The sequence below is a fragment of the Cibotium barometz genome, chromosome 4 (assembly GCF_041138505.1).
Source record: "Cibotium barometz isolate CiBa-2024 chromosome 4, ASM4113850v1, whole genome shotgun sequence".
Taxonomy (NCBI): domain Eukaryota; kingdom Viridiplantae; phylum Streptophyta; class Polypodiopsida; order Cyatheales; family Cibotiaceae; genus Cibotium; species Cibotium barometz.
The window spans coordinates 39,851,762-39,875,163 of NC_141049.1; the positions used below are offsets into that span (position 1 = coordinate 39,851,762).

Here is a 23,402-nt window from a genome sequence, read left to right on the forward strand (position 1 = left end):
TCACCTCATCCAATGTATCGACATCGAAGAAATTTTCTTCTGCGAAGAACCTGCCACCATAAGATATTTCAACCAGATGAATCCAGCACCTCAAGCCCAACATGAAGATGAAGACAGTGACAACACTGAAGAAGAACAATATGTGAACAACAAGGAACTGGGAACTCAAAACACAACCACCTGATTGTGGTTGATGATGATGATGTGCCAAAACAATCACAACAAGACTACAACACATCATTCCTTTCCGTGTGGGAAAGGACTGCAGACTTCAAAAGATCTATTGTGGAAGGACATAGTTTTGTACCTCTATCTCTTGAAGTATGTAAATACGTGGTCCTTAGTGAGGAAGATGGTTGTTTTCTGTAGCTCTCTGAGAAAAGTTAATTTCAAAGTATGCAATGTACAGTGCTCCGCTTGTAATTAAATCGTTCCACTTGATGTACAATACAAGTCAACTTTTTTCCAAATCTTGCTTTTCATTTTATTATCGAATAGACTAATATTGTTCTACCTACTACGACCGGATTCCGATTACACTCTAAAACAACACAATCCCTTTGTTAAATTGTGGATAAACACCAAACTCCAAATCCTTACGAAACCTAAAGTCACTAACTTTCCTAACCTTAGAGAAACTAATGTTCTTTGCATTTCGTGCGCCGACATGCACCCACAAAAAAATTAATTAATAGTTTTGAGTGAATATGAATAGGGTAACGTTGAATCATCCCCCATTTTATAGCCCTGAACAATATCAATTCGTTACATGTAACAACAGAATGGAATGTTTGGTTTAAAAACATGTTTGGTTTAAAAACATATCTATTGCCGACTGGGACCATGATGAAACAAACTTTGTGGTCTCTCGACCATACCTTTGACCATTCATAAAGATAATCTCCATTGAATATTCTGAGCAATAATTGGTAGAGATAATGTGCCTTAACCCAAACGTACCTCTCAAGCAGAACCTAGCACACACATAAGCTAAAATAAAAACCTAGTTGCTCCATGAATAGGAGAGTACAAGAACCATAATTCATAAGCATGAACAAGAGGAAAGTAGAGAACTAGAGCTCTTTAAGTTGAAAATAGCATATAAAGGTCTATAAGCTTTATTTTTATCTATAATCGGCGTTGTTTTATGGGCATTCATTCTTGTACACTACCTAAAAATCACTTATTCCATAGTCTAGTCTTTAGCTCCTTATGCTCCTAGCTTCTAAAATGGCATAAGAACATTATTGGTGATACTCTAAAAATCACTTATTCCATAGTCTAGTCTTTAGATCCATATGCTTCTTTAGATCCATATGCTTCTAGCTTCTAAATAAGAAAAAATAGCATAAGAACATATTGGAAGAACATTATTGGGCATACCTAGTGCCATCCCATGTGCCTAAAATTAAAGTAGTTTGTTTCCTTGAAGCTCAAAACCGAAAATGTTTTTTTGTCACATGGTCATGCATTACATTGGATATGCCACTTTCATATTCTGCTAGACATCCCACTTTTGTATTGTTTGCATACTAGTCGACTAGATTGTTAATACGTCATTGGGTGTTCCAGTCCTTAGGAATCTTTGGTTGATGTTGCAGACTTGTAATCCAACTTGAATGAACACCATGTGCATCCATGAATTAGATACTATCCTTTTGATGATAAGGCTCCAAATCTTGCACCCATTTATCTTATGACCTCCTTGTATCCTTGGTACTTATACTAACCTTTGACTCTTGACCCGATCAATGTGTTGAGTGGGTAAATATCACCCCCTTCTTGGCTAACATCCAAATTCTTAGGTGTGACACTTAGGGATAGCAAGCCAAGTTACGTCAATGTAGACTTCATGTAATTATTTATAGTGATGTGGCAAGGTGTATAATAATGAAGATTTATCCATGCAAGAGAAGATGGGTATGTTGTGTAGGTTTTTTGTGATATCAAGAAATCTCATTTAGGTCTCGATTATACGAATTGGTGAAGTGGCTCCAAATACTATTACTTGGTCTCAAAATGCAATCATTAACTTCAATTAAGGTCAAGTCACCCCATTGAAATGGAATACTTGAGACTATGGTTAACAGAAAGAATTAATTTGTATAGGTTGAATTTATATCCTTTGTCTATAAAATGACAGTAGCACTAGGTTGATAATGTGTGCAAAATAAAATTTATCTCGCCATGTAAAGTTATCCATGCATTAATTTTATTAAATAGGAATTTAAATTTTTAACTTCTAACTATAATATATATGTTGTCAATTTTAAATCAAAGATATGAAATTGCATCTTTGATTTAAACTTGACAAATTAAAAGTCGGAGCAGAAACCTTAGCTCTCATGCTGCCCCTAAAAACTTCTTGATAAAAATATTGGGTTCTAAAATTGGCCTCCCTCAAGGTTTCCCTTGGATATTTATATGTTTTTTTGTTTTCCATTTAAAAAAACTTTGTTCTCAAGCTATATTTACAATGTTTTTTCATCAAAAACAACTATGCCATTTGGAAATTACAAGATAAATCCATTTTCATAACATTAGTCTACATCTAAGAACAATTCCCCAAACTTCCTCATGTTTCAATTCATCTCCAAGATATTCAAATCTGAGTCTAAATGATTGGGTTCTTGGGTCTAGTTCTAGGATCTTGGGTCTTTTCTAACATCCATGCTAATCTTTGCCTTGAGCCCAAACAATTGCCATATAAACAAAGATTTGAGTCTAAATCTTTGAGTCCAAATATTTGGGCTCTTCATGGATACTGCCCTAGGTATCCTTAAGTGTCAAACTAGCTCGATAAGATTTGGATTCAAGTCTAAACCTTTGGGTTTCTTGAGTTTTCAACTATGAGAAATTAAATGTAATCTAGATTTGTGATGAAATAAATATATTATTATTGAACACATTTGGCTTCATTTCTAATTAATGTAGATGCCTAAGTGTGAAGGAGAAAAACTCAAGGATTCGAAAGATAAGCTAGCCAAAACAAAAAGAGTTGTTCTTTGATGGAGTCACAAAATCTAGAGAACATGGTTGGGAAGCATTTTTTGTCAATTATAATCATTAGTTTAAATATTTTTTCTCCGTCTGTTTTCACTTACCCTTCAAAAATTTTACTAGTAAAAAACACTTTAATTTCATACTCATTTGTTAAATGATTTGATTGCACACTATTTAAAATGAGTCTTAAATATCTCCTCCATTTGGAATGGCAAGTCACACATACTAAGTTGGTCTTGTGCAATTAGTCCCTCCATTTGGAATGGTAAGTCACTCATACTAACTTCGTCTTGTGTAATTAGTCCCTCCATTTGGAATGGTAGGTCCCCCATACAAACTTGGTCTTGCATAATTATCCCTCACAAATATTTAACCTCATTAGAAAAACCATTTTAATTGTCCAATTGTACACTATTTAAAATGAGTCCTTAGATATCTCCTCCATTTGGAATGGTAAGTTCCCCATACAATCTTGGTCTTGTGTAATTAGCCCTTCATTTGGAAAGGTAAGTCCCCCATACATACTTGGTCTTGTGTAATTAGCCCTCATAATGATTTAACCTTATTAGCAAAACCATTTCGAGTGCCCAATCTTTTGAAAATGTGAACCCAAAACACTTGGAGTGCCTAGTCTCTTAACATAAGTTTTAAAAGCCCTCCTCCTTCTCCCTAACCCCACCCCCTTCATAATTAACTTTTCAGTTTATGTCCTACACCCACACAACTATTGGAATTAAACACGAAGTACTAAACCTCAATAAGTTTTAATTTATGTCTAACATCATTGGAGTGCTCAATCTATTGGAGTTTAACTTAAGTCCTAAATTTATGTCTAAAGTGCTCAATCTTTTAGAAATGAGCCTACGTATAATATATATATACATGTATATATATATATATATATACATATATACATATATGTATACATATATACATATATGTATACATATATGTATATATGTATACATATATGTATATATATATACACACACACACACACACACACAATACTCGCATCAATGTGAGCTTTGTTACGGAAAAGAAAAGAGAACAAATCATGCTGAAGCCACCACCTTATCATCCCATGATACAGCTTCGTGTGAAGATGGTAACTTCACATTCTTTACAATATACATGTGGAGGACACCTCTTAAACAAAACCTGGCTTAATCCCTTTCTAAGACGTGGTCACGATGTCAAATTATCTGGCAAATTTGTGCTAATACCAAGAATCTTCCCTCCCACATCAGGGAAGACCTCAAAGTTTGGTAATGAAACCACCTTTCCAGTCTTTTCCACTTTGATTGGATATGGCAAAAGGTGTCCTTTCATCTCTGTCACTTCCTCGGCACTGAATTGCTTCCAGTATCGCTCTGTTAGAGCTTGTACCTTCTTTACACATTCTGAACTCCATGGCTCCATAAAACAGCTCTCACTCGCTTGCAAGTGCTCGGCCCAAAGTGACATTCGGTAACCATGAACCTGATCACCACGATCACGCAACAAAAAAAACATGATGATAGGAATTAGTCAACTTGCAACACCATCACCGTAATGAACTTCTTACATCTTAACATGGTCTGCCTGACGTGTGTTGATACTTTTGGTGTCAATACTCTGCAAGCCCATCTGGGTTTTTGTACAAAAGATTGTAAACTACTTGAATGCAACTCATACAACCAATAGGTTTCATTGTGCAAGGTTAACCATAGATTGCTGCAGTCTTGAGACACGTGTGTGCATGTGTGCGCGCTTCTGCGTGTGTTTCTTGTATGTGTTTCTTAAGTAACCTTGGTCTCTCGCATTGTATCTGTACTTTGCTCTTTGCTCCAAAGAGAAGCACATGAAGGATTCAAAGCTCAAAGAAGGTGACTGAATGGATTAATCTGGAGATCCACAAGCAGCCCCTTTTAAGGGTTTTTCTAAGCTTGCACAGTAGTAGAGACCATTAAAGATAGAACCTCAGTGATGTACCTTTTTGGCTGGAGTTACCGATCAATTGGCACATGCATCCACTATTCCATGGGAGAAATTGGGCATCATGGCCCAAATTTGGTATCACCATTATATGAGATTGTAGATGATGAACACTTTCGGGAGGTGCTACTTCAGAGCAGATCATCTTGCATCAGTTTAAGAGGGGAACTAGAAAGAAGACATCGTAGCACCTGCTGAAGTTCAAGAGGTATCTGGTGCCTCATGCAATTTGATTTGAAAGAGCCAATTCACTACTGCCTCACTTGAGTTGCTGCAAGTTTATCAGAAAGCTACATGGGTGAGGTCACCTGTAAATGATGGTGGGAGTGTGACAGGCATCACACCTCAGAGTGCTCACACAGTACAGTTCAGCCACTTACTAGGCATCTGAACACTAAATCAGGTTGCAGTAGAGGGAAGCCTTTACCAGGGGAAGGCTGCCCAAGAAAGAGTTGTGGGTATGTTCACACTCTGCAAAACAAGAGGTCAACGTGCAGGGCCGACAGGTAGTGGGCTGCAGCGCAGATAACTTGGACAGGTATAGCATGGGCGGCCATGGGCAAAAAACAGCTGTATGTCGAGAAGTAGCAAGTTCAAACACTCAGGCAAACCAGTATTATTGCTGGTTGTAGAAGAAATAAGGAAGACGACCAGCCTTGTGGGGTACGTAACAGACAATAAGCTATATACACATTGTTAGACCAGGCATCCCTTAATCTGTGTAACTTATCCAATGTTGAACTCTTTAATCTCTCAAGCTTTCCATGCTTTAGTCATAGAATTAAAAAATAATTACAACTTTCATGTATTTCAGGCACAGAAGAAGTAGCCACTAGAATTCAGGACTTTAAACTTAATAAACACGTGCAAACCCATCTCTGTACCTTCTACCTCTTGGAGGGTTGCAGTCTGCTCCCAAGCAGGCATTTTTTTTCTACTAACGGAAATCTTCGGAAAAAATATTACTACAACAAAAAAAAATGTGCTCTTCACATATATGAGAGGGCTAGCTATTCTATTGTATGCAGCAAGCTTAAAAGAAGGTTCACCTGGCCTCTAGGAGGAGCATGAATGTGGCCCCATGTATGATAAGGCTGATAAGCACCCATAGCAATCTCTGTATCCCTTGACCCATCCATGGAACGCTGGTTGATATTGGCTGAGCCAATGATGACATATTCATCATCCACAATCATCCCTTTTGCATGGACATAAATCATGAAGCGTCTGCTCTTCAAAGCTTTGGCCTGGATGCAACAAAATCGGCATTATTTAAATTGCATTACATGCCCAAGTTATATGATGATGAAGGCAGCCTAATATGAAAACACAACTTTATCTGATGTTCGGAGTGGAAGTTCACAGAAACAACAACACGTACAGTAGCATGTATGCAGGAAATTACGAAGGTCTCACAACCCACCTACCCTTGAGCTTTCTTTCTTCATACTGGGTCTAAACCCAACCCTATAAACTACATTGCCTTGTTCGCTAAGCCCTCTAGGTTCTCTCTCAAACCAGCAGAGGTAACATGATGGGGGCTGCCCAAGTTATATGATGAAGACAGCCTAATCTGAAAACACAATTTTATCTGATGTTCAGAGTGGTAGTTCACAGAACATATACAACAGATGCAGAGCTTTGGCATGCTCGGTTTGGTCACCTGAACTTTGCTAGTCTTCTACGCCTGCAAAGGCATGCTGTGGTCTCTCCGTTGCCGGCACTCGATGCACCTGTCAAACATGTTTGTGAGGGTTGCATTTTAGGCAAAATGCATCGGGCACCATTTCCCAAGGATGGTTCAGTGAGGGCTGCTCAAAAATTGCAGCTCAAACACAGTGGACACCATCCATTCGAGGTCATCTCTACTTCGTTATGTTCATTCATGAGCTTACCAGATTCAATTGGGTCTATGCTATGAAGCAGAAGTCAAAGGTATTTATGTGCTTTAAGCACTTTCAGCTCATGGCTGAAAATGTCTTTGGATGTAAGATTCGGATATTACGTATAGAGGGAGGGGGGGAATACATGTCCAAAGAGTTCAATGCATATTTGTCAGAAAGAGGCATTCAACATCAATGTACCGTGCCCTGTACACCTCAGCACAATGGTGTATCTGAGAAATAGGTCTCTCATGGAGATGGCAAGATGATGGTCAAAGGCCAAAGCTTGCCTCACAAGTTTTGGATGGAAGCTGTCATGTGTGCAGCCTATGTTCTTACCAGACGTCCTACCAAGCTTTGCAGAACATCACTCCTTATGAAGCTTTCAGAGCACGAGATGGATTTCCACAAAGATGCAGGCACACGGCTTTAGCCCAGCATTTGAGGACAGATTTGCAGCCAGTCTCTTGCATGCTTGGGATCATCTCACACCATCCCTTCAAGAGTCAGCTCTAGTAGCCTCTGAGGAGCGGCTCCGTCAGCCTCTAATCTGGAATCCCCTGGTCCATCTGCCTAGTGGTCACATGCTCGGAGCTCGCCCGCACGTATCATGGGGAGCTTTGAGCATGGGCCTCACTAGGTCACTTGGAGATTGGCTTACATTCAGACAGATGCCCCCAAAGGCTCAGGAGAGAGGCCTTACTGGGATCCGGGGCAGAGACCGACTCAACCACAACATCGACGACTCCATCCCTCCACATTGGCTGGCCCCGATACCGGACCCTCCTCCGTAGTGGTTTGGGAGTGTTCTCACCAAGCACGATATACCCCTAGGAGTTGATGGCGCGGACGAGAGCTCCACCTTACTGACCTTCTCTATTGAGCTTCATGGTAGACTGGAGAGAGCAGAGACCCCCTTAGAGGACCTCAAGGGATGCACCTTGCACGGGGTGAGGGTGATTGTTTTTCATGCACATGAGTGGCACATCGACTCTCCACCAGCCAAGGTGGCCAGAGAGAGACTTTGGCGGTTATGGATTTGGGAGGGCCAGCCTCTCACGAGGTTCTAGTGGGACCTGGGAGAGTGGACATGGCAGAATCCAGAGGACAATGAGGAGACACCTAGCACCCCCTTCTTTGCTTACATTGCACAATTGGTCTGCAGGATACAAATGTCAGAGGTGGAGGGCACTCTAGCAGCAAGAGCACATTGGCAATCCCAAGGCCTCCTGCCACACACTCTCTCAAATTTATGGAAGTGGCTGTGAACCATGGAAGATCACTCTTTTCATGTGGCAGTTGGCACATAGGAGTTTAGTAGTTGGCACTTGGTTCGCTATTGGGGGTAGGCCAACATTATGTCAGAGGTGTGGTCATCCCCAGGAGTCTCAACGTCATTGTCTTTGGGATTGCCCGAAGGCTCAAGAAGTTTGGCAGAGGATCCTACACATTTTCACTGTGGATCAGGCTCCCACCCGTATTGTTACATGGGGCACAATTGCTTGGGCCACTGAGGCCGCAATCATCATGCCATATGAGGGGGAAGGTGGGGGACTAGCCCTTCAAGTCTCCCACCTTTGTATTTCTACAATGCCAGTTCCAGCTCCTCCTACAGATCGCTCGACTCTAGGTTCTAGCCAAAGATGGGAGATTTGTAGCAGTATAGCTACGTGGCATATATGGAGAGCTCCATGCAGCGAAGCCATTGAAGGCACCCTCACCCCGCCTGCAAAGTCTATCCCGAGTATCTGGCTCGATATCATTCATACCCTCCAAGGTCAGTGGGGGCAACTTCAAGGTGGCTCAAACTGCATGAGGAAGCGTTGGGAGGCCTTCCTGAGAGGATCTGGCGGCACGGCCCATTTCTTACAGATAGTGGTGGTGAGCCCACTTGGCATTATGGACCACCAGTGTGGTTGTTGCCCCCTCCCCCCATTGTACAAGATAGCCTTCTTCTCCTAGAGCAACTAGCCGGAGGAGAAGTGCATCCTCCCTCTTTGTTCATCTTGACTCTCGTTTCCCATTTGGGGACGGATTTGTACTTAGCCATTTTGGCTGTTTTTTTCCTGTAACTAATAGAATTATCTTTTTCCTGGAAAAAAAAAGCGTGGGTCCACATACACACACTCATAAGGAGTGTTCACACATACACTCATAGGGAATGTTCACACATAGAAGCTCCGAACATCCATCATCCTATACAAAGTGCTAAACTCTTCGACAGAATCAACTATACATCTGAAATGCAGCCTAAGGAAACCCACTATCATCTGAGCATGCAAAAAATAACTCTAGAACAAATGCCAACCAAAATTTGCTATGATCTTGGACGAGAGGACATACATAGCCAATTCTGGAAAATCAAGTATAGGTCATTATCGTCATGCTGTATATATTACACATCTGCATAGCATGCCCCCCTTAGTTAAAATCTCTGGCACTAGTACCCATCAAGCCCATAAGATAAACCAGAACTTAGGTCTATCCTCTATCATCCAATCTCGAAAGGGAATATCTATTCTACAGAACCAAAATCTACACATTCTATAATTACCAGTAAAATCAGCAATAAACCTAGTGCACCTCAAGGAAAAAACACCTAGCACCATGGCCCATCCTCACTCACCATGCTGACAAAAAAAAAGGTTAACCATGGTCATAGAGAACCCTTATCAGTGTAATTTTCTTGACAAAAGTCAAGAGAAGCTTTCCTCATGGGTCAAACTCATAAGAGTCTCTAAAAGAATAACTACCCACATGAAGCCACACTGAACCCCCAATCTAAACTCTGTCAATCTCTGTAAGAAGATGATAATAAAACCACCCTCAAGATCCTGTGTAGTACATCCAAGAAATGTGTTGGATCAAATACATGATCTAAAGTTACTCCAAGTAAACTCTACATAGGCAAGATAAATGATCATACATGAAAGTAATAAGTAACTACAAGTAGTCACCTATCTGGTCACTAGCACTCGGTTATGATATACACGGATTACAATCGTAGCAACTGCCCTGACGAAATTCCTTCGTCGAGGCGTCCTAATTGGAATTTATCTATCCAGAACTAACTAATGATATTCATGGATACACGAAGGAACTACCAATCATGACAACTACCAACAAAATAAAACCAAGATAGTCCATAGCACCGTCCAAGTCATGCTATCGATCCTTCGCATCAACTCATGATGTATACTAGGTAGCTTGCAATCACAAGGATCCAAATATGTGTCCACCACCCTGTACCATTCAGGTCACAGAATAAGTATCAAAGCAACCCTAACACAGAGGCTGACAAGGCATGCGTGTCTAGGCATTGATGTCGAGATTTCCAAGTATTTCTCTCATCATTTCTCTTTCCCAAAAATGAAATGGTCTGTTGAAGTTTGGACAAGGATTTGTTGGCATCAAGGATTGCAAGTTGCTGTGTGTTAGAGAGATGGGAAAAAGCAGTGTTTGTATGTGTGTGTTTGGGCTTAGAGCGAGTACCCGAGAGAGGGCTGAGAGCAGAGAAGGCTGGGCAGCAGGCGCCTATGGGAAACCAAGTGTGGCTACCCTAGGCAGCCCTGCTATTGCCTTAGCCTAGCCATGCCGGCAGCAGCCAGCATACAGGCCGGAAAAAAGCCAGTGCACAGGCTGACCGTAGCCACCAGAACAGCCGAGAAGGGTGCAAATCCATGGCGGTGGAGAGCTCAGATGCTGTGTGCAGAGAAGCAGGGCTGTATGCACAGAAAAAACAGCAGAAAGTAGGTGCAAGAAAGCAACAGCAGATATGCACAGAAAGCAGGCTGCAAACGCTTTTTGCTAAAGATACTCGATGGTTGGTTTTAGAATTCAGAAAAAGCTTCATCATTTTTTTTTAAATGTGGAAAGCAGATTTTGGGAAGGTCTTTACAGTTGGTATCAAGATACATCCATCCATCACATGCTCAAATCTGCAAATCTGGTCATCTACAAGTTTGGCCATCATATCGAACTCATCACCCCACTCAAAATTTAGCCCAGAACTGAGCCTAAAATTCAGAACCTAAAATCGACTTATCAACAATCTTCCTCCCAATTAGGGCCATCCCGCAGCCCTGTGAGGAACTCTTGTACCCTGCAACTATAGCCCGCACCAACATGCTTTCCAGCAGATAGTCCATACGTGGCTCATACCCTTGCTTCTCTCTTGGCTTTGCACACCCACATGAAACTTGACCTACATGGCATCTTGCGCTAAGGTTCCCACATACAAAAAAAAAAAGACGGCCATGGAACACAATTCTGCATACACCCTCTCTCCACGTGCTCTTTTCCTAACTTCAGGCCACACGATTCAAACATGAGTGACAGAAAACTATAGCAAAGCACCATACCTTTTCAACCGATATCAAAACCCCTAGATAGTGTCATGTCCTCGACTCATTTGAGGTTACCCAACGATAAATCCATTGAGATACTTTATCATTTGTCCTTAGACCTCTGGTATCTCAAGAGGATGAAGTAAACCACCTTGCCTAAGGCAATCATCCTTATTCACTTGGCATTGGTTACACTTCTTTACATAATCCTCCACATATGACTGCATCTATGGCCAATAGAAATATCTCGTCTAACGCAAGAGTTCTTTGAATGCCTAGGTGGCCTGCACTTGGAACATCATGACACTCAAAGTGAATTCTCCTTGGTAGATCATCAGGCACATAGACCTTATCTTTTTGCATTAACAATCCATTGTGAATGGAATACTATTGAAACACCTTCCCTTCAGCATGGTTCATCTAGGTATCTCGACATCCCAGATCTCTTGAGCTGCCATCGGTCTAAACAAGCTGACAGATCTTTCCAAAGAAATGATCTCCTTGGTAAAGCCCCTAAAGAGAAAGATAGAGGTCAGTCAGAATCTCAGCTACCAACAAGGCCTTAGGAATCCCACTAGGAACCTACCTAGCTTTGCGACCACACAAATCGCCTTGGTCACAAATGTATTTTAAGGAATGACGGTCAGTCCACATAACAAACTTGGAACCTGCATAGCACGAAGCTCATGCACCATACCTTGCTTCTGCAAGCGTACAAGGGATGGGAAATTCAAGTGACCAAACCGAGCATGCCATAACTCAGTGTCACTCAAGACACAGGAGGTGGATGCAACCATAGCATCATGAGAATGAGTACTCATGTCATACATATCAAGCTTATACAAGCCACTGCATAATGTCCCAAAAAGCATAAGAGAAGCTCAATCTCTTCTGTCATACACTGAGCAACAATGGTCACAAAACTGAGCCTTAAACCCAAATAATGTAAGGGCTGAAACAGAAATGAGATTCTTCTTAATGCCTGGTACATATAAAGTGTCACTAATAGTAAAATTGTCCCCATTACATGCTGTTAGCTCCACATTGCCAATGCCTTTAATGGAGTAAGAGGCATCATTGGCACACACACCTATGCCACCTGGAGGTGAATCTTGCAAAGTGGCAAATAGATCCCTACAAGAAGTGATGTGCTTAGAAGCACCACTATCGAAGTACCAATGTCCAGCTGAGATAGACATACAAGAAGCAAGCAAAGTGCATGTAACTACTAATGCATAGCCCTCATGAGCAAAGTTAGCCTCTTCTTTAGTGTCCCTTGTAGCAGCCAAACCTTGCTGGTTCTTTTTCTTTTCACTCTCAATGCGCTTCCTGCATTCCTGAATGAGATGGCCAGGTTAATTGCAATAGTACTATCTCTTCTTTTTCTTGTTTTCACCCTCTTTAGACAAGGTAGAATCTGAATGGGCAGGTGTTTTGCCCTTAGGCTTACCACACTAGATGAAGCCCCATATTTACCTTTGTTTTGATCAAAGGCACCAAATGCCTGATCAACAAAAAGCATAGTACTCCTGTTAGAACGAGACTGCTCTTCCTGCAATAAGAGAGTCACCAACTCATCAAAGGTATACAAGTTTGGATTACCCTTCATGAGTAGACGAAGAGTAGTAGCAAAACCCTGATAGGATTCTGGCAAACCCTTAAGCACTGTAGATACAAGTGAACCATCTGGAGTGACCTCATCAATGTTGATAAGCTGCTCTCACAAATCCTTGATGCGGGTAAGGAACTTGTCCATTGAATCACCCTCATCTGTATGCTCAGACTCAATCTTCTTGCGAAGATAGGCAACACGAGCCTCATTGCGAACCTAATACAAAGAAGCAAGTACATCCCATGCACCCTTGGCAAAAGTGCATGAATGAATGTGCGGTATAACCTGCCTTTTGCATGAAAGGGCAATAATAGCATGTGCCTAAGCATCCTTGGCATCCCATCTTAGCTGTTCTGGAGTGGATGGCAAAGGTGCAAAAGATGTAGCACCACCTAAAGATACATCATCACCTGCATCAATAGTGCCTGCTCGTGCAGGAACAATAGGCCTGACATCAGCCCCTAATACATAGACCCACAAATTCTTTGCAACTAGTACATGTTTCATCATATATGCCCACATAGGATAGTTGGTGCCATCCAACTTATCATCAATGGAGAGCATACCAAACAAATCACTAGTATTCCCAGACATGGCTATCATAAATGCGTACAAACAGGTAGTGTGACTGAATCAAGGTGTCAAATGCAATATGATTCAAGTGTACCACTGTGTTTGCTCAATATATAAGCATAAACCACATCAACTGGAATGCAAAAAATCTCCACAGTGACCCAATGCTGAGACACCTGAAAAATTGGGGGAAATGCCCCAAATGTGTCTTTATCACCTGTACCAATGTTGTAGCACCCAAACAAATTGGGGAAAATGCCCCAATGCCAAGGGAATGTACCTGTAATACCAAAAATGCCTGCAAATGTCTATAATAGACTTGCAAATAGTGTCAATTTCTACAAAATCCCCAAATTTCTCATGCAATGACGTACCAAATCTGCTAAAATCAATGCCAATGTTGCAATTACAGGCTCAATGGTGAAAAGCCCCAAAATTAATAAAATTAACTTTGCTAATTTTCTAGCAATTTTTGAATTTTGAAAAAAATTACAGAAAAAAAATCAGTAACAAATTATTGAGCGTGCATTGGGCGGCTTGAACAAGTTGGGTGATGGGCAGCAGGTACAGTCGAGCAGGTACAGGCGGCGACGCACTGTCTGGCATCAAGTACAAGCGACGCAAGGCGGTGCAAGACAGGTACAATCGACAGCACAGAGCAATAGCGCTGGTACAATTGAGCGGCACAAGGTAGGCGTAGGGCGGTGCAAGACAGGTATAGTCGGAGTCACAGGGTGGCAGTTGCAAGCAGCTTATCCTAACGGCGCTTACAAGCTGAAGAGGGTGAGTGGCGTACAATAGATTGAAGCAAGAGCAGAGGGCAGCCAAAGGAAACCCTAACCTGCTCTGATACCAATGTTGGGGTTGGGGGAGCTTGCCTGTACACAAACACACACACATGCAGAGAGCTTGAACAAGGAAACGTGTAAGAGAGGGAGCAGCTGGAAACGTACTCAATAATGATGATAAGGTACAAAGTACAATGGGTACATAAAAGCCTAGGGCAAGGTGCCCAACACACATAAGTGTGTTCACATGGGGAAAAAAACCTCTGTCAAGCCACAGGGAAAAAGTGCCCGTGAGTAAGCTGGGTTCACACCTCAACTAGCCGAGAGTGGCCAGACGGACATGACCAACAGCATCAAGGCAAGGTTCACCGATGTTTTCCTTAATCGGTTGGTAGATCATAAGATGATTTGATTCCAGGTTTCTGCCTATGATACCTTACAAGATGAACCAACTAGAGGAGGAGATTGCAGAACAGTTGTCGAAATATCTCAGACGGAACAAATTCGCAAAAGTAGATCTCCCTAGGGAGATCCTGTGCTTTTGAAGCACAAGAAGTATAAAAATTGATGGATATGCATGAATATAAAAAGTCGAATAAGGTTGTTACGATAAAGAATAGGTATCCCTTTTCCCAAGACAGATGATTTGATAGCTAGGTTGTAGTGCTACCGACTTTTTGAAGATTGACCTTGGTATTGGTTCTTACCAGTTACTGATAGCTAAGGAAGTTGTCTTTAAGACGAGATTTTGTAAGCGGTATGGCTATCACGAGTTTCTTGTATTACCTTTTGGGCTCGTGAATGCTCATACTATTTTCTTTTAGCGAATGATGAATGATCTCTTTCGAGATTATTTGAGGAGATTCGTTGTGGTATTCTAAGACAATATTATGGGGATTTTAGTCGTACTCTTAAGGGGCATGTTGAAAATCTCCAAGTCGTCTTGGGGATTCTAAGACGTGAGCGAATATACGCCAAAATCTAAGTGGGAGTTCTTTGCAAGGAACTCATATACCTAGGTCATCGGATTTCTAGACACTATATAAGCACATTGGATCCAGATGGTGTTGGACTGGCCAATTCCTCAAACTGTGAGGCAACTTCAGGCATCTCTAAGATTCACTGAGGAAGTCACTAAGGGATTATTCGAATCTGATTGTTCCTTTCAAAGGTCTACCTATAGGTTGGACCGTGCCATAAGATGGATGTTTCCTTACAACAAGACCAAGATTGGGGAAGGATTGATCACCCTAACTCAACCTTATGAATCTTTTGAGTTTTACCAAGGTTAGTGATGATTTGTATGATTCCTTGAGAGTACTATGTTAGACCAATGGGAAATCCAGTTGATATCCGCAACAGGTCCAAGCAAGGAGCTCCAGTCTTAGACCACGACTGAGGGGTCGTGCCACTTGTCAAGGTGGCCAGTAATCAGTACTTTATTCAGAAGGATGGTTGTTCCGGGATGATAGAGTTTGTGTACCAGATAGTGCTGAGTTTAGGAGATGGCTTCTCTTTAAATGTCGCGACGCTCCAACAACCAACGTATGATTTAGTAAAACGGATGTTTTCCTGGCCTAAGATTAAGGTGGAAGTCTAGGACCATGTGGTCAAATGTCATCAGTGTCAGGTGAACAAGGCTCAATGCCTTAGGGCTGGTGGGTTGTTACATCCTCTGGAGATTCCTTTTGACAACTGGGAAAGTGTTTCCATGGGTTTTCTATGGTCAGATTGCAGCAGAGGGCATGATGCTATCTGGGTGGTGATAGACAGGCTAACAAAGATGGCAAGAGTTTTACCCACAAGGTGACTGTCTATGGAAGCAGCTGAATTGGCACAGTTGTTGAGCAGCTTTAGCACTGTCCAGTTTGCCTTGTGACATAGTGAGTGACAGGAACTCAAAGTTTTCTTGACAATCCTGGCAACTAGTTTTCCATGAACAGGAGACTACGCCAAGTATGAGTTCCTCTGATCATTGTCAGTTTGGTGGGCAACACATTGCCCAGCTCCACTAAGGAGACCTCTCTCCTCAACATTAAAGAAGTGATTCCCCCCTTGGAGAATAATTCCCATACTAGTTCTGAAGAGAAGAGACTCAACTTTGTCAGAGAATAATATGCTAAAATCTTTTATTAGGCCACCCTTTCCTCTCCTGAAATTGATCAGTGAAGATAAGCCATCTCTCAAGCCCCGAGAAGCCACCATACCTCTCCAGTTAGCCTCCATTTTGGATCTCCCCTTCATTGCTAAAGAGTTTCACTCTGCTGTCTTATAGTCTCCCTTTGGAATTTTTAAAACTTTCTATTTCCAAGGCTGTAATCATGATGTGGCATTTTTCTACAGCCAATCCTTGATATTAATGCAAGTGCCATCAAATTGGTGCATAAGAGAGGGCCAAATTATCGTATCCTGGATACTATAATTGCCATGTGGGAAGGTATGGAATATGCCAAATGCAATAATCATGACTCAATATTTTTTGAAATAGACTTTGAAAAAGCTTATGATAAGCTTGAATGGCCATATGTCTTACAATCCCTGCAGGACATGGGGTTGGGCATCCCCAACCACACACACACCCCCAAACCCCCCCCCCCCCCTCTGCCCTGCGCAGGGGCCCGAGGTGAAGGTCTACACATCAAACTAATGACAGGTGGAAGCAATTGATGGACCCCAAACAGTGGCATCTCAGATTCACACAGCTCTGGAACAAAGCCATACCTGAAAAAAAGAGTTGCATGTTATGGTTAATTATGCATCATGCAGTCTGGACTGGTTCTAGAGCCTTGCAACTTGGCATCTCTGATGGGATATGTAAAAGATAAGGAAGTTGAATCTATTCATAACATGTTCATAACATGCAAAGCCAATAAAAAGTTATGGGAGCTTGCCTACTCCCTTATTCAGCCTGTTCACAACTACAGCCCTAGTTGGAACGAAATCCTTCTAGGTGGAGCCTATGTAGTATGGGATGTTGTCTGTCACTTGGAATGTCATTGGAGCTGAATGTCTATGGGCTATTTGGATTACTAAAAATTCTACAGTTTTAAAGGTCCCCTCATTAACCCATTATGTGTGCATAATTCTGATCTCTTGTCCCAGATAAATCTGCTGTAGCCAAGGACAATCAAAACAAGATTGAAGAGCTGTGGAAGCAGGCCTTAGCAGAGCTGAACACTTGTACTAATGGCCTCACTGTTCTCGGCCAACAGACCCATGAAGATGCTGCTACTAGACTTCACAAGCTCCAACATCAGAACTATTATAGTCATTCCAGAGAGATGGATTTGCTGCATCATGCCACAGCCCTTACTATGGCTCAGCAATGCCTGGATAAAAACTGAACCAGATCAGATTACCTTGCCTCTGGATGTTTGTCATGTCTGTCTATTTTGAGTCCCCCTCTGTTTTAGAGTTAGCGTGCCTCTACCGTTCTTTCTCAGCTAGTTCTTATATTCAGCTTTTTGATACAGTCTATGTAACTGAGCCTCTTCTTTTTTTGCCTCTTCTTATAACATAGCTTATCCTCCTTTTTTCCCTTTTTTTTCTTTTTAAAGAAAGATAAACTTATGTGATGTGTGTTTATTGTAACAGGCAAGCTATCTTCTTTAGAAGAAGTTTCTTATAACAAAACATGACATTTCACAAGAGAGGAGCTCTCATCACAGTAAGACCAAAAACTTCAACAAAATAAAATCATGAAATGCTGAGAAAATTCCATTTCACCAAACAAAACAGCACATTTGGCACGTGTGACTCAAGTGATCAAAAGAACATTAGCATTCAAACAGATACTCATTGAAGCATGAGCAATTACCTGACTGCTGCCTTCAGCAGGTGGTACTGAGGGAGATGGCTCGTTTTCTCTTTTCAGCTCACGGTTTCCCAAGCAAAAGAAGTTCAAAAAATCAGTCGGATAATGTGTTTCTTCCAACTGTTCCTCTTTCAAAGCCTCAGCAATTAGCGTGTACATCATCTCCATTGTTTGGCTCTGTTCAAGTGAGGAAGCACTGAACCTTTTAGACATGTTTTAGCAGCAACGAGTGAAACTATGCTACAGACAGAACACTGAAAGTATAGGATACGAATTCTGACAGCATAAGCCTTGAAATATGTGGAGCACATGCTGAGTTTTTTTTTTAATGGAGGATACTGTTTCCACACCCGCAAATGGAAAATGGCATCATAGATTACAGGTGGTCAGTTGCGAGCACACGTGCACACACACGTAGATGCATAAAAGTTTGCAAAGAGCATGTGCCCTAATACCACCTATAAATGATCCTACGCCCATGTGCCTAGGCCCATCCCATGCGCATGTGCATCCTAAAAACACTTTGTTACAAACAAGAATACCTCCTAGAAAAGCTCCTCCGCCTCTAGTTTTGTCAATGAAGTCTAAGATCTCATATATGTGAAGTCCAAAGAGGGTCTTAGATAGTAGGCATCCATGTTTCACTCCGATGGTGCTAGAGACCTCCTCAAATAGTCCTCCCGGGCATCTTACCCTGCCAATAAGGCGGGGAGTGGGAGTGGGGAAAGACGCTGGAGGGGTGTCCGGGCAGGGGAGAGGGGCTGGGCACGAAGGAGGAGGGATCACAACACACTGAGAGGGGGAAAACGAGGGGAGTGGGGGGAGGGGGGCCACCTCCACCAAAACCCCAAGAATCGAAGACTGAGAGCCTTGCACTGGCACCTTCTAGGTGCTGCGCCCACCGCCTAATCCTCAGAAAAATGCTCATAACAGTTACCTGTAGGCACCGTTACTACAGGGACCAACCTGCCTGATGCTTTGGCTGACGGCGGCGACCATGCTGCTATGGCTGGCAGAGGCGTCTGGGAGGCCGATGTGCCAGCTGCCACCAACCAACATCCTCCCCTTGCGTCTCCTCGGCATTGGGCTAACCAGGACGTCTTCGACGGGCCTGACGGCATGGGCGTGTGCAAGCAAGGTGCCCCATCTGCATACGCACAAAACACTGGCCAGGGAGTCCAGAACACTCAACCTGCTGCAGCAGAGGGCCCTTCTCCAAGCTTGGAAGTGCGATAACCTGCGGGAGAGGCTATGCAAACTCTGCTGAAGGAATCCCAACTGCCCTGGCTACCACCAAGGCAACAATTTTGGGGTACTCCAGAACCTGTCCACACATCCGACCAATTGAGCGGAGGAGAGGGTGACAATACTCCTTCTTGAAGCCGGGGAAGCGGTCGAAGCTGTAGAGCCATCTAGCAAAAAACGCTTGAGCATTGCGTATCCCGATGGGGCTCTGCTGCAACACTCAATCTGCCACTGCTGCGGGTGAGTCAAACTCCACCTAAGAGTAGCCGAGCCCAAGAAAATGAGTCATCGATCATTTTGTCCAGCTCGCCAATGAGGGTTGCCTGGAGCAAATCACCGATCTGTCCACACGCAGGGCTGCTCCCTATGATCTTGCAAACTAGGGAAGTGTCACCATTTGGCCACCCAAGTGGTCCACCCGTGCTTTCTCATCATGTATGTACATTGGACTGGTGTCCATGGCAGTTGTTTATGCCGGGGATTGATGCCACTCATGTGATACTATGGACTTGGCTTTCCGTTGGGACTTGTGCCTCTGTGTACATGCCCGGAAATGCCTGGTGGATTGGTGTTCCATTGGGTCTGGTACTTTGTGTACTTGCCTGGAGCACGTCTATTTTGGTATAGTTTCATGAACGGGGATTGTCCATACCAATGCTACATTGCATAGCATCTTTATGTCCTTGCTTGCAATTGAAATTGCATGTTGTTTTCATGCTTGCTTGACCAATGTGTAGTTCCGGGTAAGGGGACGCCCGCCCGCGAACCGTGCGTGTGAAACTGTCTGCTGACATGGTTATGTGGCATGTGACAGGTGGTAAGTATTGGTCATAAACCTGGCCTTAGGAGTTAGCACTAATTTATAAGTGAGTTTATGAGGAATGGCATTCAAGAGGCACTCACAGAGGAGTGGTTCACGCCTCTCGAGCCCGTGGCCCCACGGTGGATGGGAGCCTTTACACAGTTGGAGATCCTGATTGCTGTCAGAGCTTGCACTGAGGATGGCAAATGCCTCTACTATGAGATCCAGGATGAGGGCAGACTTGAGAGAGTGGAGGTGGAGTCGCCTTTGGTTGCAGAGAGCATCTTTCAGAGGATACGGGTAGTGGTCGCCACTTCTCGGAAGTGGCATATTGACCCAGACCCTGCAGATGTGGACTCTGATTGGCGCATATGGGCATATGCAGCGCGCCCCTTGGCCCGGCTCCAGTGGGACCCTGGCGAGTACGAGTGGCATGATCCTTATGCATCCCTTGAGGCCACAGAGATCACCTTTTTCTAGTATATTGTTCGGTTGGGGCGACATATTTTGACGGCGAGGAGGATGGTCTCTCCAGCTGCATCGGGGCACTGGCGGCTACAGGGACTCTCACAGGAGTTCCTGGAGGATTTTTGGACCAGGCTCTGGGCTAGTCGACAGGCACGCAGGATCTCAACTTTCCAGTGGCTGGTCACCCACAGGGGCTCTGCAGTTGGCACCTGGCTTGTCTACAGCGGTCTTCCGGCAGCCTGCGTCCGATGCGGCCACCCTATGGAGACACAGAGACATTGCCTATGGGACTGCCCTCAAGCGCAGCAGATTTGGTTGCGGATGCTGCGCATTCTGGCCCCCCTCTCTCCAGAGGGTATGTATACGTGGGGTGTCGCTGCTTGGTCGACTTCGTCAGGGCCTGCTATGGGCTATGAGACGGAGCAGGACAGCCAGGCCATCAGATTCATTAGGGGCCAGCCTCGCCTTGTTCCTTCACCGGATTTCTCGTCAGCCGGCTGGACACAGGAGAGGGATCTACGATGGGAGCTCCTCAGCAGCCTCACCATCTGGTTCACCTGGAGGGCCCGGTGTTTCAGGGCCTTTGAGGGGAGACTGGAGCCACCAGCAGAGACTGTTCGGGGGATTTGACAGGAGTTGATCCACACCCTGCGAGGACAGTATGACTACATCCGGGGCAACTCGGATGAGGCGATCTTGCGGCGTCAGGCCTTTCATACCACTTGGAGCAGCGGCCCCTTCTATACCCCACACGCGGGGTCCCCCCGTTGGCACTACAGGCCACCTGTTTGGCTTTTCCCCCCTCCTATTGTATGATATAGCCCCTCAGTTCTTTGTACTGATACTTGTACTTTTCAGCACCTAGGGAGAGTCTCCCTGGCTGCCTTGCTTCGTTCTCTGCTCTGTTTTCTTATGAGCAGGAGAGGATCTTTTGTAGCCCTACGGGCGTTTTTATATAACTAATGAAAGGATCTTTTCTCGGAAAAAAAAATATATAAGTGAGTGTATACACACTTCATTAAGTTTTAGGCGACCAAAACTCACTTATAAATTATGACCAGCCCCGTGTTCACACACACTAATGTCCCGAGGTGGACATAACCCAATGTCCACCGCCCAGACCTTATTCCCTTTGTACAAAGGGAGTAACCAGCCATGTGTCCACTCTAGCTTGCTCCACAAAGCACCTCCCTGCCACCTACACTGGACAACTCACCACCTCACTCTTCCTCCTCTCTCTAGAGATTGGCGCCTCCTTCATGAGGGCTGTTGGGCTGCATTTTTTGCACTTTTTTTCCTTCCCAACTCCATTTCCAAGCTTGCTAAGGTGTTTCTCAAGCTTCCAAGAGTGTTTCCGGGTACTAATCACTCTCCTACACACTCCCAATGACTGAAATTCAGTAAAACAGCTCTCTTTATTGCTGTAATTTCTGGTCTTTTTGCTGAAAACCCTAATTTCAGTCCTCCTTTTTCAAGTTGAACCATAGGGGAAGCTTTCCCAAGGTTCCCTTCATCCTCTTGAAGACTTTTGTCGCAAAGAAATGCGACAAATCAAAGATCTCATCACTCCCAAGGACTTCCATCTCGCGAAGACTTCCGCTGTCATCAACTCTACTTGCAATTGGTAAGCTTTAATGCTTAAATATGGAAGCAAGTGGCAGGAGGGAGGAACCAGATTACAAGATCACATACCCTGTGTAGTGTTCTCTTGTCCTACGTGCTCTCTTGCAGATTGTTGCTACCATGTATTGGTGGAACAATAGAGAGCAGATGGTAGGGAACATAGGAACTTGAGAGGGTAGTGTGCGTTGCAAGTTTACATCGACAACCACTTGTTTGCAATACTGTATTCATATGCATTGGTATGGAAATCTGGTCAGAAATGGCCATGACACTATGTACTTGATTCTCCCAAGATCGATATACTATTTGAGGGAGGGGTCGGCCGTTCCGGCTCATTGTGTGTCTCTTGTCAATTCAGCAAATTACTTCTTGTATTTGAGCAAGTGTCCATCAAATCTTAGTGTATTTAAGTGTATTGATTAGCATTGTGTTCAACCAAGTCACATTGGTATCAGAGCATACGGTTCTCTTTCACTTCTATCGTGAAAGACGATATCACCGTGAACACTAGCTATCTCTACACTTGGAACATTATAGACAGCCATACAATGAATGTTGGAGATGCTAACACAAGAGGCAGGGACAATGAAATGCATGCCTCGAATGCTTTACAGATGAGCAAACTCATGTGGTGCACAATAGGAAACATGAATATGTGGGACAGCCGTCCCATGGCAAAGAGAAGATGCAGGAAGAAGAGTCCATAGTCTTGAGGGCTGAACTTATCGTATGCAGGCTCTTCTCCATGCACAGCAAGAAGAATTAAATCTCTACCACCACAAGGATCCATCGGTACATGACCGTTTGAAGAAAGCTAAATCTTATATGGATCATGCAATGGCAATGATTGCTCAAGAGTTGCACATGCAACCGAGGGATGCAGCACGTGCATACTTGGCTCATACCGAGGATGCCTATGCAGAAAAGGCAACCATCCCACATGTCTTGGAATCCCCACAGCTGCCCGAACAAGAACTTATGTCTAAGAGGATGAATCTCCATGCTATGGGAGAGGAACAATCAGTGACTTCACGCCATGCAAGAATACCTTATGTAGCCCAACATAGGCTGCAATTTTCTGTTGGTGCAGGTATTCTGCGTATCTCTCATGCCACTCATGCCTTCAAGTGTGCTCGTGAGGGAGAAGCTATGGCCGAAAATGTACCAATGCATGTTGAGGGGCCAGCCATGCCTCATGCTTACAAGACATGTATCTATGCCTTATGCATCACCTTTTAGTCCTAAAATGATGCCAGTCTCACAGGGGC

At 43.5% G+C, this 23,402-nt stretch overlaps 1 protein-coding gene across 1 annotated transcript in view; it reads right to left on the reverse strand.

Moving 5' to 3' along the window:
* Nucleotides 1–4,014: 4,014 nt before the first annotated feature.
* The window catches only part of LOC147639251 (phospholipase D gamma 3-like), an 83,734-nt gene continuing 64,346 nt past the window's right edge, over nt 4,015–23,402 (reverse strand). The window contains exons 8-10 of the mRNA XM_086788945.1: nt 18,000–18,173; nt 6,030–6,227; nt 4,015–4,485 (exon numbers count right to left, since the gene is read on the reverse strand). Coding sequence (XP_086645071.1) covers nt 4,192–4,485; nt 6,030–6,227; nt 18,000–18,173 — 666 coding nt within the window. The 3' untranslated portion in view covers nt 4,015–4,191. The remainder of the gene's footprint in view (nt 4,486–6,029; nt 6,228–17,999; nt 18,174–23,402) is intronic.